A 21,242-nucleotide genomic window follows, 5' to 3' on the forward strand; every position below is an offset into this window, starting at 1 on the left:
TTATAGTGCTAGCTCAATGAGATACCATGCCGCAGTTTAACATGAATACCCCACTCAGACACAGTATACTGACTCCGAGCCGACCAGTCCTTGTTTTGGCCCCTTAATGCCGAGCGCCAGACAGGGTAACAACAAGTACAATCTTTTAACGTCTTTTTGTATGACGCGGCCGGGGATCGCACCCCGGACCTTCCGCTCTCCGGGCGGACGCTCTACCACTAGACCACGGAGGCTGTTTCCACTAACAAAAGTTGAATCCAGTCGCGGAAAGAATCTCAAAACAAGAGAGACTCATGCCTCGACAGTTTATCTGAATGATCGTCATACATTTATTGATAGTGTCAATTTTCTGTATAGCAGATTAGGGGATGAAATTCTCAAACACGGGTAGAACATATTTAATATCGGTTGTTACTACATGTACTGTGATCGACACCAAATATACATTCACAATCTACTGCAGATATCGACTCCTTCATTTATACTTCAATTGTTAATTTTCATCAGATATTAACAGTACATTCACTGACATTAACACATGTTTAAGCTTCATGCTTCGTTTATGAACTCATGGATACCGTTATTCGTCGGGGGAGAAAGTGCTTACCCCCAAAACAATGTATTTCGCTTCACAGGAAGTTTTGAAAATAAAATATAGTTTAATAAGGTTTTCTAAGGATTCGCTCAAACAATTGTTTTCCACGCAACCTGTCATTAATTGGCTAGTTTTGTCAAAACATATGCTCTGAAATTATAGGCAGATGGACTTTTTTAGCGTACTCGGGTATTTTATGATTGATACTGAACACGTTTCGCTGCCTCGTCCTTTGGTGACATTGTAGGCTAAACAACTCACATATCCGTGTGTTAGAAAGTATACATTTCCTGTTATTATGCGAATGACGCGGGAAGATGACATTTCACTGGCGAAGATCGATTATAAGTAGTTTTGTAATGTATTTATGTTGTGTGGAATGCTTTGCAAACCATACTGACAAAATATCAGTAGTATATAGAATGGAAAGCAGTCTCTTTTGTGTTGAAAGTGTGAGTTCCTCTATGCACGTGAGAGACATGTGATCCTCCATGCACGTGTGAGACATGTGATCCACCATGCGCGTGTGAGACGGGTGATCTTCCATGCACGTGTGAGACATGTGATCTTCCATGCACGTGTGAGACGGGTGATCTTCCATGCACGTGTGAGACATGTGATCTTCCATGCACGTGTGAGACATGTGATCTTCCATGCACGTGTGAGACATGTGATCGTCCATGCACATGTGAGACATGTGATCTTCCATGCACGTGTGAAACATGTGATCCCCCCTGCACGTGTGAGACATGTGATCTCCCATCCACGTGTGAGACGGGTGATATTCCACCCACGTGTGAGACATGGAATCGCCCATGCACCTGTGAGACATGTGATCCTCCATGCATGTGTGAGACATGTGATCCTCCATGCACGTGTGAAACATATGATCTCCCATGCACGTGTGAGACGGGGGATATTCCACGCACATGTGAGACATGCGATCCTCCATGCACGTGTGAGACATGGAATCGCCCTTGCACGTGTGAGACATGTGATCTTCCATGCACGTGTGAGACATACAACCGCCCATGCACCTGTGAGACCTGTGATCTTCCATGCACGTGTGAGACGGGTGATATTCCACCCACGTGTGAGACATGGAATCGCCCATGCACCTGTGAGACATGTGATCCTCCATGCATGTGTGAGACATGTGATCCTCCATGCACGTGTGAAACATATGATCTCCCATGCACGTGTGAGACGGGGGATATTCCACGCACATGTGAGACATGCGATCCTCCATGCACGTGTGAGACATGGAATCGCCCTTGCACGTGTGAGACATGTGATCTTCCATGCACGTGTGAGACATACAACCGCCCATGCACCTGTGAGACCTGTGATCTTCCATGCACGTGTGAGACATGGAATCGCCGATGCACCTGTGAGACCTGTGATCTTCCATGCACGTGTGAGACATGCAATCGCACATGCACGTGTAAGACGTTATCTTCAAAGGTGAAACCCACAGTTATTGTGTTAACAGACCAAACATCATACTCGGCCGAGTACAGGGTTTGAACCCTGTGTCAGTGATCCTCAGCTAACGGTAGGACGTAATTACAAATTAATTGCTTCATATTTGGCATATTTCTCCTTCAGCAGTCAATAGTCTTCACGAGGGTTGAACATCACACAGTCTTTATTGTTCGATGTATACAGTCATAGCAATGAAGCTCTCATTTTGTACATCACGAATGTAATGGATTTATATTTTTCACAACAAAATAATGATTTGTCAAAAATAACACCGAAACTCCGAAACCTCATTATTATTCTCAATGAACTGACCAATGTAAGATAAGAAAAAATTAATTCCTTAAAAAATCAGTTGTGGAAAAAATTGACATGGTTGTGATCAAGCGAAACCTACTACGTGGTGTTTCAGAAGGATGGTGAGGCGGCAAAGCTATCGACTTGGGTGCAGTATTCAGCCAATGAGCGTGCACTTTGTCGTGGTGCACCCTGGGAAGGTGGCGTAGTTTCCAGGCATGACGCAGATGCAGGTGTTGCAGCCGTTGTCGGCGAGGAAGTGCGCACCGTAGTGGTAGTAGACGTTCTTGTAGGGACAGTCCATAAATTCACCGCCATTTTCTTTAGGCTTATCTGTGAGGTTGAAAAAACACGTGTTTAAAAAAATACAAGTGTAAGACTGGTATATCATCATCCCGAGTCAAGAGCGTCCACTGGCCTATCTATCAAAGTCTCGAAGCTAATCACGTCTTATGTATAGCTACGGATTATATAGCTTAAAATCCTATGAATTACACATTATAATTTCCTAGTTTCACGAGTTGCGCCCCTTATGCATAACAGGATTCAATCCAATAATCCTTTGATTGACTTGATCGCTGAGGACTCGTTTCAAGAGTTGACAATGATTCGAGTTTTTAATAAATTGGGCAAACTATAAAGATAAGGTGTTCGGTTGAGTGAGTGAGTGAGTGAGTGAGTGAGTGAGTGAGTGAGGTATGTACATCCACAGTAAATCTCCCGTACTGCGGGCCGATTCAGGAGAACATATTCTCCGTGTTGTATCATTTCAGAATTCACACAGCATAAGGAACAGACATGACGTCGACGATGTGAATGTCGTGGACCATGACGTCACGACGTTCCATTTCATGTTCGTTGGTTTCTGCGGTCAGTCGGCACACAGTGGGAACAGCCCGACGCACGTGGGGAATCACTAATCCACTTATCACAAACTAGAATATATCGGCACTGTATTGCTGAGAAACCTTTAGTGGCGATTAGTTATTTCCCTATGTCTCCATAGTATGGGGGGCACAGGTGGCCCAGTCGTCTAAGGCGCCGCGATTCGCTGTGCAGAGTTGCGTCCCTTGGGCACGCCAGAAACCTATGATTGTGGGTTCGAATCCCGGTTCGCCCCGATTATGTTTCTAGGTTTTTCAGCACCATACCCGAGCTCGTGGGTTTCACCGAAGTGGTAAACTTGCCCCTTACCAAGTGGCATCACTTAGGGCTTTCCTCCCACATTAAGCTGACACGCCGCGACATTTCTCAAGGTCAAAATATTGTCTCATTGTCGCCCAATCTAAAATGTGTAAACAATGCGCGACAACGCGATAATGACCCTTCCAGGATTCTTTACTATTCTATGAATTTCGCACAGCACTTAACACTTGCGCCTAGCTCAACAAAATGCACCCTGACCTCCTCTTTTCAATTGGAAAGTTACATTTATGTCGCCTAGCTCCTATTTCAGTAAGCGACCAACGAACATCCTTAAATTGCGAAACGTATGCTGATTTGTCAGTTTTAATTTATTCTGTGTCCTGTTCAGTTAAGGATGTTCTGGAAATACTTAGAAGAAAGGAAGGAAACTTGATCTCCTAAATCTGACACTGATTAATCTCATGGTAAACGACACCTTGCACGTTGAAGATGAGTGAAGGATTTGACGGGGAAACCCGTTAATGACCCAATGCTGCTTGAAGAGAGTTATTCCACTTCCTTTACCAAAAGAGCAATTTGAACAATATGATGGCATGAATATATCACATATACATTTGTGTGTCTCAATGATTACCATCGCATTTCTTTGTTCTGGTTAAGAACAGTGTGGTAGCATAGAGGTTATAGTGTTTGCTCGTTTGCCGAAGACCCGGGTTCTTTTCCCACATTGGCATAATTTGTCAATTAGTCCGTTTGGTGCCTCCTGACGTGATATCGCTGGAATACTGCAGCATAACACTATACTCATTCATTGTTGAAGGTTTAAACAGTGCTTAGACAAAAGATAGGGATGGTGCGGATCAAATAAGTTCCAATTATGACATAAACATAACGCCGTCGGTCTCAAATGAAATGTCCGGAGAACAAATAATGAATGACACCGGCAAATCTGAAAACTCCCAAGTCAGCAACATCACAGGTGTGTCGCGACGGTGTGTGGACACGCTGGACCAATGTCACTCCCTCACTTGTTGTTACAGTTAATGAATTAAATGACAAGTTGTTCTGTGCACAGCGCACAGGTAGCAAATCAAGTGAAGCTTAACAGCGACGTTGGTCGCGGAGAGTAGATGGATGGGTGACCACCTGAGGTAGTCTGACTCTTGCTGCCGTCCTGCCCCACACTGAAACTCATGTAGCATATGTGGGGTCTCTGTAGGCAAATGTCTGTTCGTAGTGTGCCCCTGTTCACCCAGCAGTGAATGGGTACCCGATAGAATGAAATGGGAATGTCATCACCATTATGATTTATTATTATTATTATTATTATGATTTATTATTATTATTATTATTATTATTATTATTATTATTATTATTATTATTATTATTGTTGTTGTTGTTGTTGTTTGTTTATTTTTGTTTAACGCTGCACTCAGCAATATTCCAGTTATTATGATTATAATTATTAGTAGTAGTAGTGGTAGTAGTAGTAGTAGTAGTAGTAGTAGTAGTAGTAGTAGTAGTAGCAGTAGTAGTAGTATATTATTATTATACTGAAATATTAATACAATTAGCTGTCACTCTCTCGTCCCTCGTTGACTCAGTCACAGCACACAGTAACGCTCGACCTACCGAAGCCGGTGTTCTTGCAGGGCTTGTACGTGCACATCATGCCGCTGACGGTGCAGTTGCAGTTGTTGCAGTGGTCCTGTGCCTGCCAGGCCTCCCCAACACGATGAAACTGATATCCATATCGGCACAGAGGATCCCCAGGTTTCCCAAGGAGATCTGAATGACATTCAAAAAGTCCATTTAAAACTAAATGTTTTAGATGGAAAATTCAGAATTCTCATAATCCACAAAATAATGGTAAGCTATGTTTGAGAAATGGGGGAATTATAACCCCTGTGTCAGGCCTAGCAGAAGCTACTCCGCCTGTGTGCATTGTGCAGACATTTACAAATATTTCTGACCCACCAGGGGAAAAGGGATCTTATTGGCGAGAGAAAACAATTGTGCTGTGACGTCATAAAGACGTTTGACGTCAACTTACTTCAGTGAAGATCGCCACGTGTGCGGACAATTCAAAATATTTTATTTATCTCTCGTTAGTTCCAATGTAATAAAAACATTATTTAAAAAAACTTTCAGCATACATGTCTACTTTCAATTTGTCAGACATTATGTATCATAAACAGTTATAAGTCGGAAAATGGGACCAAATGTTTTATGCCTTGTGTATCTGTAATAAATATGAATTGAAGCTTGTGAATGTAGTTTTGTGTTCCTAAGATACTGTAGTTTTAAAATATAATAAAAAGTCAAAATGTGATTTTTCACCCATGCGGTCCCTAATCTCATGGTTGGTCACATTGTATGATACAGGCGATATGTCTTGAACTGTGTAAAGTGAGAAATTACAAAACTTGTGAAATGAGGGAATATAACAGACTAAACGTTGATAATGGTTCTACTTTTAATAAATTGGGCGAACTAGATAGAAATGGCGTTCAGTTGCTTGTTTTCATTCGTTGAGTGAGAGTACATAATGCTGCTTCAACCCCCTTTATATAAGAATTATACTGCACTAGACTGTTTTGAGTCTAGGGTCTCGTCAAGGTTCACTCGGCAGTCTGCGATCCGTTACGCTTTCACAAATAGCCCAGATCCGTATGACTCATGGTTGTAAATAATACAATTCAACATACTTGAAATTCCTCACTCAAGTCCCAGTACTTAAGCCTATCAACGCCGCCCTAGCTAGTATGCAGTAACTATAGACCATCAAAGTAGGCCTCATATACAGCGACATAATGTGGACACAGAAGACTCGCGGAGAACTTAAGTCTGAGCGGTTTAGTGAGTGAGAGAGTGGGCAGAAACGGGCTTCATATATTGTACTGATGTATGTTAGGCTACGCATGCTAGGGACGACTTGTTTGACAAATAATATGTCTTTTCATGCACAGGAAACAGCACAGCGCAATGGACATCGTTGATAGTGTTACAGCGCCAGGCTGGACGGGAGATCACAACGACTGTCTTGTCATCTCTTCTGTGTGTCAACAGCATCAGGGTGATATACATGTTACACCCAACAGCATCAGGGTGATATTCAGGTAACACCCAACAGCATCAGGGTGAAATACACGTTACCCCCAACAGTATCAGGGCGATATACATGTTACACCCAACAGCATCGGGGTGAAATACATGTTACACCCAACAGCATCAGGGTGAAATACAGGTTACAACCAACAGCATCAGGGTGATACACACATTATAGCCAACAGTATCAGGGTGATATACATGTTACACCCAACAGCATCAGGGTGAAATACAGGTTACACCCAACAGCATCAGGGTGATATACATGTTACACCCAACAGCATCAGGGGGATATACACGTTACACTCAACAGCATCAGGGTGATATACACGTTACACCTAACAGCATCAGGGTGATATACACGTTACACCCAACAGCATCAGGGTGATATTCACGTTACACCCAACAGTATCAGGGTGATATTCACGTTACACCCAACAGTATCAGGGTGATATTCACGTCACACCCAACAGTATCAGGGTGATATTCACGTTACACCCAACAGTATCAGGGTGATATTCACGTCACACCAAACAGTATCAGGGTGATATTCACGTTACACCAAACAGTATCAGGGTGATATTCACGTTACACCACAGAGTATCAGGGTGATATTCACGTCACACCACAGAGTATCAGGGTGATATTAACGTCACACCAAACAGTATCAGGGTGATAATCACGTTACACTCAACAGTATCAGGGTGATATTCACGTTACACCACAGAGTATCAGGGTGATATTAACGTCACACCAAACAGTATCATGGTGATATTCACGTCACACCCAACAGTATCAGGGTGATATTCACGTTACACCACAGAGTATCAGGGTGATATTAACGTCACACCAAACAGTATCAGGGTGATAATCACGTTACACTCAACAGTATCAGGGTGATATTCACGTTACACCACAGAGTATCAGGGTGATATTAACGTCACACCAAACAGTATCATGGTGATATTCACGTCACACCCAACAGTATCAGGGTGATATTCACGTTACACCACAGAGTATCAGGGTGATATTCACGTCACACCAAACAGTATCATGGTGATATTCACGTTACACCCAACAGCATCAGGGTGATATACACGTTACACCCAACAGCATCAGGGTGATATACACGTTACACCACAGAGTATCAGTGGAATATGCATAAGGGACACACGTTACACTAATGCTGCAATAGAGTCACGCTGAGACTGCACGTGATATAAACTACTACCACTATTTTGAGAGGCCTGACAATTCGGGCTACCAGTCAGTAATCGATCACGACCAACAAGTGACTTGGCAGTAAATGTTCCCTCTCGAACGCCACATTATGGTTTATGGTCATTCCTTGGGAGGGCGACAAATAAGGACTAAGTAGGCCACTGTTTTCACTGAACCTATCCAAACAACATCTCCATGGACTAACGAGGCTATGTTGTTATGCTATTCATATCATTATTAATTAGAATATACCAACGCTTATACATACAACCGTCAGGGTCATGAGACAATTAATTTACAAACTGTATCATATGGCAGACATGTCGAATCACCACTGTCACGGGTAATACACACATTACAACACAGCTGTAATATTTGATACACACGTTACATCCCAACTGTAACACGAGACAAACACGTCACAAACCCAACTGTAACATGAAGCAAACACGTCATAAACCTACTGTATCATGAGACAAACACAACATAACCCTACTGTATCATGAGACAAATACTTGACAACCCGACTGTAACATGAGATAAATACTTGACAACGCTACTGTAAAATGGGACAAATACGCAACAACCCTACTGTAACATGAGACAAATACGCAACAACCCTACTGTAACATGGGAGAAACACGTCACAACCCTACTGTAACATGGGAGAAACACGTCACAACCCTACTGTAACATGAGACAAACACGTCACAACCCTACTGTAACATGAGACAAACACGTCACAACCCTACTGTAACATGGGACAAACACGTCACAACCCTACTGTAACATTGGACAAACACGTCACAACCCTACTGTAACATGGGACAAACAAGTCACAACCCTACTTTAACATTGGACAAACACGTCACAACCCCACTGTAACATGAGACAAACACTTGACAACCCTACTGTAACATGGGACAAACACTTGACAACCCTACTGTAACATGGGACAATCACGTGACAACCCTACTGTAACATGAGACAAACACGTCACAACCCTACTGTAACATGGGACAATCACGTGACAACCCTACTGTAACATGGGACAAACACGTCACAACCCTACTGTAACATGAGACAAACACGTCACAACCCTACTGTAACATGAGACAAACACGTCACAACCCTACTGTAACATGTGACAAACACGTGACAACCCTACTGTAACATGAGACAAACACGTCACAACCCTACTGTAACATGAGACAAACACGTGACAACCCTACTGTAACATGAGACAAACAAGTCACAACCCTACTGTAACATGAGACAAACACGTGACAACCTTACTGTAACATCAGACAAACATGTCACAACCCTACTGTAACATGAGACAAACACGTGACAACCCTACTGTAACATTAGACAAACAAGTCACTACCCTACTGTAACATGAGACAAACACGTGACAACCCTACTGTAACATTAGACAAACACGTCACAACCCTACTGTAACATGAGACAAACACTTGACAACCTTACTGTAACATAAGACAAACATGTCACAACCCTACTGTAACATGGGAGAAACACGTCACAACCCTACTGTAACATGAGACAAACACGTCACAACCCCACTGTAACATGGGACAAACACGTGACAACCCTACTGTAACATGGGACAAACACGTCACAACCCTACTGTAACATGAGACAAACACGTCACAACCCTACTGTAACATTGGACAAACACGTCACAACCCTACTGTAACATGGGACAAACACGTCACAACCTTACTGTAACATGGGACAAACAAGTCACAACCCTACTGTAACATGAGACAAACACGTCACAACCCTACTGTAACATGAGACAAACACGTCACAACCCTACTGTAACATGGGACAAACACGTCACAACCCTACTGTAACATGGGACAAACATGTCACAACCCTACTGTAACATGGGACAAACACGTCACAACCCTACTGTAACATGGGACAAACACGTCACAACCCTACTGTAACATGAGACAAACACGTCACAACCCTACTGTAACATGGGACAAACACGTCACAACCCTACTGTAACATGGGACAAACACGTCACAACCCTACTGTAACATGGGACAAACACGTCACAACCCTACTGTAACATGGGACAAACACGTCACAACCCTACTGTAACATGGGACAAACACGTCACAACCCTACTGTAACATGGGACAAACACGCAACAACCCTACTGTAACATGGGACAAACACGTCACAACCCTACTGTAACATGAGACAAACACGTCACAACCCCACTGTAACATGGGACAAACACGTCACAACCCTACTGTAACATGGGACAAACACGTCACAACCCTACTGTAACATGAGACAAACACGTCACAACCCTACTGTAACATGGGACAAACACGTCACAACCCTACTGTAACATTGGACAAACACGTCACAACCCTACTGTAACATAAGACAAACATGTCACAACCCTACTGTAACATGGGACAAACACGTCACAACCCTACTGTAACATGGGACAAACACGTCACAACCCTACTGTAACATGGGACAAACACGTCACAACCCTACTGTAACATGGGACAAACACGTCACAACCCTACTGTAACATGGGACAAACACGTCACAACCCTACTGTAACATGGGACAAACACGTCACAACCCTACTGTAACATGAGGCAAACACGTCACAACCTTACTGTAACATGAGACAAACACGTCACAACCCTACTTTGTCACGGTCAAAAGAGGAAGACCGATATATACGTGAACCGCATCTGAGTAATTGGCACATTTCAGCCCACATATATCTAAAAATATATTTCTTATATTTAATTCATTGTGGAGACACGATATGACACATTCAGTGTATTCTCCGAGATATTAATGTTACACACGACACATTATTGAATGCATAATTCTCGCCGTCTGGGGTGAAAAATGGTTGTTTTTTCTCATTGTCAGTCAGTTTTAAAAAGAAACATCGTTTTTTATTCTTTGAACTTGAATACTCAACGCCAGAACATTTCATACGCCCCTTTCTGATACACAGGTCGCGTGCTATTTTCAGAATGCGCTTGCCACTCAAGTTTCAAGTTCAAGGTCAACCAATACTTACATCCTAATTACGCTAAAAATAATCAACCAACCATCACCTCAATCTTGTTGTGTTTTTTTTTAATCGTAATTTTGATTACGATACGAACATGCATATTAATATTTAGGCAATATCCAGATTGATTTTTTTAAGGTGAACGACATTTAATATGTCAATGGCACATATATTCTGATGTAAGTAGATATTTCACATTCGTTCGGTGAACACATTTGATCAGGTAAAAATATGAGGCGCAGACAGTGAAACACGTGTTGGTTCATTACTGAGATATTAAACCAAGCCCCCTTTGTATTTGAGCGTGCATTAACTAACTGAATGTGTAGCTCAACATCACTTGTGAAGCTCTTTCCCCTTTCATTTACTCCAAGACAAGCATGGGGAGCTGAAGACAAATTCTAACCCGATTCTTCAGGGGGGTATCAAGGTCGTTTGTTGTAAGCAACAGTTCTAAGGCTACTGCTGTGCAGAGCTACGTCCCTTGGGCACACCAGAATCCTATGATTGTGGGTTCGTAACCCGGTTCGCCTCGGACCATACTCGTGCTCACGGGTTTCACCGAAGTGGTAAACGTCTCATTCGTCACCACTCGCCCCTTTCCGTAACCTGCTAATCGGCTTGTCCCGGAATAACACGAGTTGGTCACGAATGGTAAACGTCTGAGACCTGCCTCACTTCGGGTTTTCCTCCGATATCCAACTTAAGTCTAGAATGTTTGTTTGTTGTTTAACGCCGCACTTAGCAATATCCAGCTTTGTGACGGCGATATGTAAAAATCGCGTCTGGACCAGACAATCCAGTGAAAATATACACAGGGACTAAATATTAGTTTTGTGTGGGCCCTGATCCTCACTTGAATCAGTGACCAGGCTTTATGACTGCACCAGTGTAGCCCAACAGCGCAAATCAGTACTCATGATGTTAACCACACGTTTGTCTGACCCAGACTCGATTGGAACACGCGTGACCATGTCACAGTGGACTGTGGTGTACAGCATCATTCACCCACTCACGTGCTTGTCTTATATATTTCTGACACAGAGGCCACGTGTTCTATGATTAGCTGCGGTCGCCTACTAAATCTGTCTTCAGATTCAACATTGACATTAAAACCATCCGTATATCACACGGATGTGTGGTATTATCTGCTCAAATTAATGACTGTGAAATCTGAAAGTAATTTTAGCTTAGAAGGGTCATTTAACTATTTCGGTTATTTTTAACATGTTTAGAACTACAACCAGAATAAGTGATGCGTCTGGAAGATCTACGATGATAAAAAGGGTATTGTTATGGTCACCATTCCTGATAGGGTTGTGTTGTAGTCAGTACGTTTTACACCCCCACCGTGGTCTAGTGGTAGAGCGGCTGCCCGGAGAGCGGAAGGTCCGGGGTTCGATCCCCGGGCGCGTCAAGCCAAAAGACGTTAAAAGATGGTATTTGTTGTTACCCTGTCTGGTGCTCTGCATTAAGGGGCTAAAACAAGGACTGGTCGGCTCGGGGTCAGTATACTGTGTCTGAGTGGGGTATTCATGTTAAACTGCGGCATGGTATCTCAGTGAGCTAGCACTATAAATCGGCATCAGTCCGGACTAGTACAAGCAGCCACACACACACACACACACACGTGCATGCACGACGCTATATAAGTGCAATAATCTTGGACGCGACGTTAAACCCCATTTCACCTGACCTCACCCTCACCCACATTTAACGTGCCGACCCTTGAAGATCCGGGGTAGAATAGGTCTCCATGCTTGCCATAAGAGGCGACTATGCTTGTCGCAAGAGGCGACTAACGGGATCGGGTGGTCAGGATCGCTGACTTGGTTGATACATTTCATCGATCCAAATTGCGTGGATCAATGCTCATGATGCCAATCATTGGATTGTCTTGTCTTATTTGCAGATCGTCGTCATATAGCCAAAATATGGTGAGTGCGGCGTTAAACAACAAACAAAAAAACAAACATTCAACGTGCCATACGTGTGATTTGGTTTGTTTGTTGTTTAACTCCGCACACAGCAATATTCCAGTTATATTACGGCGGTCTGTAAATATTCGAGTATTGACCAGACAATCCAGTGATTGACATCACAAGAATTGATCTATGCAACTGGGATACGATGACGTGCATTAAATAAGTCAGCAAGCTTGACCATCCGATCCCGTTAGTCGCCTCTTACGACTTGGTGAGGTGAGGTGAGGTGAAATGGGGTTTAACGTCGCGTCCAAGATTATTGCACTTATATAGCGACGTGCATGTACGTGTGTGTGTTTGTGTGGCTGCTTGTACTAGTCCGGACTGATGCCGAGTTATAGTGCTAGCTCACTGAGATACCATGCCGCAGTTTTACATGAATACCCCACTCAGACACAGTATACTGACTCCGAGCCGACCAGTCCTTGTTTTAGCCCCTTAATGCCGAGCGCCAGACAGGGTAACAACAAGTGCCATCTTTTAACGTCTTTTGGTATGACGCGGTCGGGGATCGAACCCCGGACCTCCCGCTCTCCGGGCGGACGCTCTACCACAAGCTTACGACTTGGGTGGCTGAACACTAATTCTAATCCGGATCTTCTGTGGGGGAGTGATTTGGCAGCTATTCTTTAGAGAAACGAACAGATTGAAAACATCAGGGCTATGGTTGATCAAAACACGCCTAACAAAATGAGCAAGTAATATTTTAGGTGGTTGATAAATGTGCTCGTGTTGGTCCTATATTAATTGTATTTTTTATTTTCATAATGTTCAGTTGTTGCATTTCATATGATTTATACAAACAGTAAAAAATGGCTCCCATGTTACAAAAAGAGTGTATAACATGATGGCCAAAACTGATAGAGTGCTGTACCTTTGGAGTGAGTGAGTGAGTGAGTATGGTTTTACGCCGCTTTTAGCAATATTCCAGCAATATCACGGCGTGACGAGCGAACGCTTTAACCACTAGGCTACCCGACCGCCCCTGTGTACCTTTGGAGATGAAATAAAGAGTTTGCTCATCACGACGAAGACCCGGGTTCGATTCCCACATGGGTACAATGTGTGAAGCACATTTCTTTTTTCTTACTTTTTTTTATTTGTAGCATTTCATGTTATTTTAACAAACAGAAAACAATGACTTCCATGTTACGAAAACAATGCGTGAAAAGGATGACCAGAACTGACAGTGAGTGAGTGAGTATGGTTTTACGCCGCTTTTAGCAATATTCCAGCAATATCACGGCAGGGGACACCAGAAATGGACTTCACACATTGTACCCATGTCGGGAATCGAACCCGGGTCTTCAGCGTGACGAGCGAACGCTTTAACCACTAGGCTACCCGACCGCTCCTCCAGAAGTGATAGAATCTGTCTTAATTCCCGCTCACAAGTGCTGTACGTTTGGAGATGGAATAATACTGCTTACGTTCATCCTGGAAGATCAGGAACGATGGAATCAGCCTTCAACCATTACGCCTATCATCACGCGACGAAATTTGATTTTTGCAAAGAATTGTTTTAAGATTTGATGGGTCATTATTTCTGAAATAATATGTAAACAAATCATGGTGATATTTACTTTAATTCGGGCGCTTGTATGAATTGGGGTTTTGCGCCGATTCATGAATTTAATAACTTGAGTCGCCAAACATTACGGAAACCTTTTTAGATCAGTTGCTATTTCATTATTTCTTTATAACTTCGCGAGACCATTAATGTTGCAATTTCAAGATGCTGTGTTGAAATGTGAAGATATTGAGTTGAAATTTCAAGATAATCAGCTACCTCGGAATTGTGTGCATGGTTTGTTAGTTCATTACACTGGTGGAGGCAGGCTGTGAACAGGTTGTTGTGAATCTTAGAAACTAGCCTCTTGAAATTTCAACCAAGTGTTTTGAAATTTCAAGAATAAAATAGAAAAGCAAATGGCCCTAAAAGGCTTCCGTAAAACAGAAAAGTGGTGTGCGAAAGATTAATTTTAACGACACACAAAATGCTGAAAAAAATCTTTTTTTTTGTCCGCATTTAAACACACAAAATCGTCCACTGCGCTGGATTGTCTGAAAAATACTGTGGTGTGGGCTCTTCCTATCAGTGAAAAGATTTGTATGTTTGGAAGCGCTGACTGAAACTAACAAACCCCCAGCTCCCTAAAATATACCACTCACCTTTTGATAGGGATAATCAGATATGTCCATATATTTACCCATACACTTGGCATATAAGGATGAGAATCCTTATTGTATATCAGGGGTGGTCGGATGGCCTAGTGGTTAAAGCGTTCGCTCGTCACACTGAAGACCCGGGTTCGATTCCCGACATGGGTACAATGTGTGAAGCCCATTTCTGGTGTCCCACGCCGTGAAATTGCTGGAATATTGCTAAAAGCGGCGTAAAATCATACTCACTTATTGTATATCATGGGATATATATATATATATCTCAACAAGGAGTAGTATATCAACTGGCTGGCCCTTACTGTTGTTGTCACAGTTGAGATGAGAGCCACATTCCGTGCCGAAGTCGGTGCAGTCGCATCCGTTGCAGCTGTCGTCAGCCACCCAGGAGTCGCCGAGGTCGTACGTCGCGCCGTTGTGTGTGCACGTCTTTACTGCTGCGTGCGACAACACTACGGGGAGAACGGAAAATATTGGTTATTGCAGTGTTAGGGGACAGCTCAATGTTTGATGTCGAATAAACCAAATATGTCTTTCATTTCCCATGCATAATGATTGGACAAATCTATTTTATCCTATATCAAAATTCTAAACTGCTCCATTATAAATACAAGTCAAGATAAGTGTGATATACCGTATTTCCTCGACTGAACGCCGGAAGTATATTTCTTTCAGACAATCTTTATCGACGGTGTTTAATCGCTAAGATGATAATAAGGATAAATTCTGTGTATAAAAACTACCCGGCGTTTAATCGAGGAAGGGGACACGGGTGGTCCAGTCGTCTAAGGCGCCGCGATTCGCTGTGCAGAGTTGCTTCCCTTGGGCACGCCAGAAACCTATGATTGTGTGTTCGAATCCCGGTTCGCCCCGATTGTGTTTCTAGGTTTGTCAGCACCATACCCGTGCTCGTGGGTTTCACCGAAGTGGTAAACGTCTAAGACCTGCGTCACTTTGAGCTTTCCTCCCACATTAAGCTGACACGCCTCGATATAACTGGAATACTGTCAAAAGCGGCGTTAAACCCAACTCCTCACTCACTCTAGTTATAGGTCATTACAACCTTGTATCCCATGCTTCCAAGGGCCAACGAAATGGGTACCAGGTGGCTCCCCTTTTCGCTGACTGTTTTTCATCTTACCCGGAGAGGAGTAGGTTAAGGCATTAGCTTTTCTAAACGGCCATAGGGATCCGATTCCCGTAACTCCCTACATTAACATTAGTGAGTGAGTTGTGTTTAACGCCGCTTTGAACAATATTTCAGTTAAACAAGGGGTCTCAGCTTAATGTGCGAGGAAAGCCCGAAGTGTTGCAGGTCTCATACGTTTACCACTTCGGTGAAACCCACGAGCACGGGTATGGTGCTGACAAACCTAGAAACATAATCGGGGCGAACCGGGATTCGAACCCACATTCATAAGTTTCTGGCTTTCCCAAGGGACGCAAATGTGCACAGCGAACTGTGTCACCTCAGGCGACTGGCCACCCGTGCGCCCACATTAACATTAACGATAGTCGTAGCGCTGATATCGTTTTGAAACTCTAGAGCCTGACTATGAACCCAGATTCGACTAAACTGCAGGGAAAAAGATAGTCTTATGGCGGCTAAAAATGAAACAAACAAGAAATGGTTTTTCGATGGTGATGTATGTGACATGCGTATCAAAGTTGTGTTTTGGAAGTTTGCAGTGTTTCGGTGACTGTTTTCAGGCTATATCGTTTTGATAACTTTTGGGTCAAATCCAATTTAAAGGTAAAGCTTTCTTTTGGCAGGCAGTTTATAAACAAACCAATGCGACAGAGCTGGACTAGTACTGACTGCGGCGTAAAACAACACGACGAGTTGAACACATATGGGAAGTAAGTGAGTGAATATTGTTTTCCGCCTTAGTCAGCAATACTTCCCCGCGCTGTACCACGGGGTGGTCGGGTAGCCTGGTGGTTAAAGCGTTCGCTCTTTTAGCAATGTTCCAGCAATACCACAGCGGGGGACACCAGAAATGGGCATCACATATTGCACCCATGTGGGGAATCGAACCCAGGTCTTCGGTACGAGGAGCGAACGCTTTAACCACTTGGCTACCCAGCCACCCCCAGCCAGTAGGGAATATGAGCAGATATTACCATCTGGCTATAAGAGTTACAGCCTTGTTATTTGAGTGTTATAACAATGCATTGTAAATCAGCATGTGTCACGTGGCCCTTCAAACAAGATGTTACGTTACCGTTATGCCAGCACGTTGCTTCTGCTAATATTACAATTTATGCACAGTATTTGTTTGTCTGTTTGATTGACGAAGTCAGCAAAATTCCAGCTGTATGACGGCGGTCTGTAAATATCGAGTCTGGATATATATACAATTCTTCGCTCGTTATGTACGTTTCGAAACAGCATTTTGTAAGATAAAATGTATTTGACAGACACGTGTTGAAATCTCTATTGTGACGTCATGTACAATGGATGACATCGTTTTCCATTGTTTGCGATAATGGGTTGATATGACGTCACGTCTGTATGGGGCACTTTTTAAACAAGGAAGACAATGGAACATTTATCATGAACAAACTAATCAGCAATAATCAGCAAAAAATATAATAAATGTGGGTTAAAGAAAAACAAATTCTCAGGGAGGTATGTGTTGATGGCTGTAGATCTTATTGAGCCGATGTCACAGACGCTATTCTCGTTATGGTTGCTAAAGATGACGTTGGTAACTGGTCTTACTGGTCAATTTATTTTTCTTATGAATGATTTTAAACTTCTAAATCTTTTAACTTTTATACTTTTTAAAGGGGGTTAAAAAACGGCAAACAATGTTATAACATATTTGACGTTAAAGCTGTTATAAATTAATATTTTAATGCATCCTATATGTGTACAAAGTGTTAGTATCTCATAAGCCAATAAATAGCTGAACGCACGGTATATTATATGTATGTTTTTTTCTAAACATATTTTACGTGCACAAGTAGGTGTGACACTTTAATAAACAAACTCCTACTACTACTACTACTACTACTACTACTACTACTACTACTACTACTACTTTGTTTATTGGTTGGCTGTTTAACGCTGCACTCAACAATATTTCAGCTACATGACAGAAGTCTGTAAATAATCCAGTCTAGACCAGCGATTGACATCATGAGCATCGATCCACGCATTTGAGATACGATGACATGCATCAACCAAGTCAGCGAGCCTGACCACCCGATCCACAAACATAGTCGCCTGTTACGGCAAGCACGTGGGTTGCGGAAGACCTATTCTACCCCGGATTTTCACGGGTAACTACTACTACTACTGCTACTACTATTACTACTACTACTACTACTACTACTACTTCTACTACTACTACTACTACTACAGCTACTACGACTACCACTACTACTACTACTACTACAGCTATTACTACTACTACTACTACTACAGCTACTACTACTACTACTACTACTACTACTACTACTACAGTGTCACCGTAAAGCGAACTTAAACAAACTTAATGCAATTGGAATTACATCTTATTTGGACAGACATTGCAAGTTTGATGAAGACAATCTTTTTACAGAACGAGTTATGAGACAGACCCTGTATAATAAATGCGCACATTATTCTCGTGGAGAGAGCTGTGGCTGTGTCAAAACCCTATATCCAGACATATGTTTCCCACAGGAAGAACTGAGTCCATGCCAGGAAATCAGAATAAACAGAATAAATTACCAGAGATTTGTATTATTGGCTTAAAGGGCGATTTGAGTGAGCCTATTGACAGTGTACAATGTTTGCATACATACCGATACAACAACTCACTGCCAGCGCGGAGATCGCCAAATCGGTCATTGTTGTTGATGATAGATTATCGTTATGAGCAGACTGTCAGAGCCTTATCTGTTTAAAACACGAACCGTGAGAACACAGCCACGTGATATGCCATAAATTCCAGGCGTTAACGATATGACACGCTTTGTAGGAATAATTTACGGGAATAAGTTTATAATTTAACGTAACGTTTCGGAGTATAATTAGAAAGGGGAGAGACGATGGGTTTGACAGTTTTACAACGCAGTGTTCAGGCAACGGGTAAGAATAGTTTATATGAAGGAAAACCTTTATTCAGGATGGCAAACACATCCAATTTACCAATCAAGCAATTCATGTCTTAAACATATTTACAAGACTATTTGCAACCCGTGAAGATCCGAGTTAGAATAGGTCTTCAGCAACCCATGCTTGCCTTAAAAGGCAACTATTCCTGTCGTGAGACGCGAGTAACAAGATCGGTGTTTCAGGATCGCTGTCTTGGCAATCTTATCAAAATCAGATCTAAGTTCTCGCTGTCGCTAAACAAAGCCTCACGCTAGCGAGAACTAAGATCTGATTTTAATGAGATTGGCTATCTTCGTTGATCCATTTCATCGTATCCCAATTGTGAAGATCGATGGTCATGATGTCAATTTCTGGATTGTCTGGTCCAGACTAGATTATTTACAGCCCGCAGTCATATAGCTGAACTATTGCTGAGTGCGGCGGTAAACAACAAACAAACAAATAACAAAACTGTTTGCACTTTTACGCTCGTTTCGAACGCGTCATTCGGTTTGAACGTTGTGTCATGTAAGGACAGGTTGACTGTTGGAGTTACCTCCCTTATATTGCTACCCTCTACGTCAGAGTTTCTGTACTGGCTTGTCATTGCAACCATCGCGGCGACGTGTGTCGAACAGCCTATATGTGTTCAACCTTTCTTATCAAGCATATATACAGGAAATATGTTTCTTAAACACAATAAACACTAGTTCTATTATGGTATTTGACTAAGTAACGAGATAGGTTTGTTTTCCTGAGCAGACAAGTTACTGCCAAATTATGGTATTTGTGCTTCCAATAGATCGGACAGAAGACTGTTATTGTCAGAAAAATTACAGGGTGAGATACTTGCTGACGGCATATGACGTCATTACGTTGTAATGGAAGTACCTGTATGACGTCATTACATTGTAATATACACGTCCCTGTCAAATTCATTCATCAAACATTTTGAGTCGCATATTGCTGTAAGAGATAGTTGGGTTTAGTTTGACCAGTACGACGCAGTAGGTGGAGAGGCTGCCGGCAATCCCAGGGAAATTAGGTGCTGGAGTCAAATGTCGGAAGTTGTAGCCGGTCGTGGTCTTATAGGATTGGGGCCTATTTGGCCCCCTGGAAAAGTCAAAATAGAAAGTTGCGGAACATATTGGCATGGAAATGATCACACATGTTCAAATGACGGACGAACCTCTTTTTCTTTCTTACACTTCCACGCTTCCACGAGATAAAATGTAAGAATGATCATGTCTGTGACACAAGATGAATATTATCTATATTAGTACTGATATTATCTGTTATTGTGTAAAGGCGTAAGACGCTATTCCCCCATGTATCTACTTCCATAGCCTCAAGGGTTAGTTCACCATATAGTAAAATTAATGATCCTCATTCATCGCTGGGGTATGCGTCAAGTCGCTGTACAGAGTTGCTTCCCCTATAGCCTTTTCCAAATATGAGTTCAATGGCTGTTTGCACCATGTCTGTGAGTGAGAGTTTTGGGTTTAACGGCGCTTTTAACAGTATTCCAGTTATATCACGGCGTGTCAGCTTAATGTGGGAGGAAAGCTCAAAGTGATGCAAGTCTTAGACGTTTACCGCTTCGGTGAAACCCACGAGCACGGTGCTGAAAAACCTAGAAACATAATCGGGGCGAGCCGGGATTCGAACCCTTGCGGCGCTTTAGACGACTGGGCCACCCGTGCCCCCGTTTGCACCATGACGTGAGATGAGGTGAAATGGGGTTTAACGACGCGTCCAATATCATTGCACTTATATAGCGACGTGCATGCACGTGTGCGTGGCTGCTTGTACTAGTCCGGACTGATGCCGATTTATAGTGCTAGCCCACTGAGATACCATGCCGCAGTTTAACATGAAAACCCCACTCAAACACTGTATACTGACTTCTAGCCGACCAGTCCTTGTAAAAGCCCCGTAAAAGTGCCAAACTAGGTAACAACACGTACCATCTTTTGGTATGACGCGACTGGGGATCGAACACCGGACCTTCCGCTCTCCGGGCGGACGCTCTACCACTAGACCACGGAGGCGGTC

General features: G+C 42.8%; 1 protein-coding gene across 1 annotated transcript; it reads right to left on the reverse strand.

The window, feature by feature from the left end:
• Positions 1–2,225: 2,225 nt before the first annotated feature.
• On the reverse strand, positions 2,226–18,997 carry LOC124117884 (kielin/chordin-like protein). Its single transcript, XM_048391855.1, has 4 exons — positions 18,896–18,997; positions 15,403–15,552; positions 5,153–5,308; positions 2,226–2,707 (listed from the first exon to the last, which is right to left on the reverse strand). The coding sequence occupies exons 1-4, from the start codon at positions 18,939–18,941 to the stop codon at positions 2,532–2,534; spliced, it is 528 nt and encodes a 175-aa protein (XP_048247812.1). The 5' UTR covers positions 18,942–18,997; the 3' UTR covers positions 2,226–2,531.
• Between the last annotated feature and the right edge of the window lie 2,245 nt (positions 18,998–21,242).

The sequence above is a fragment of the Haliotis rufescens genome, unplaced genomic scaffold (genome assembly GCF_023055435.1).
Source record: "Haliotis rufescens isolate VD_foot unplaced genomic scaffold, xgHalRufe1.0.p SCAF_10, whole genome shotgun sequence".
NCBI lineage: Eukaryota > Metazoa > Mollusca > Gastropoda > Lepetellida > Haliotidae > Haliotis > Haliotis rufescens.

Bases quoted from the DNA above. Each gene is read 5' to 3' on its own strand.
- LOC124117884 (XM_048391855.1), bottom strand. From the start codon at position 18,941: ATGACCGATTTGGCGATCTCCGCGCTGGCAGTGAGTTGTTGTATCG. The intron at 5,309-15,402 runs GTAAGGGCCAGC...AATGTCATTCAG, and splicing joins TCTCAACTGTGACAACAACA to ATCTCCTTGGGAAACCTGGG. The intron at 2,708-5,152 runs GTAGGTCGAGCG...TCAACCTCACAG, and splicing joins CTGCAAGAACACCGGCTTCG to ATAAGCCTAAAGAAAATGGC.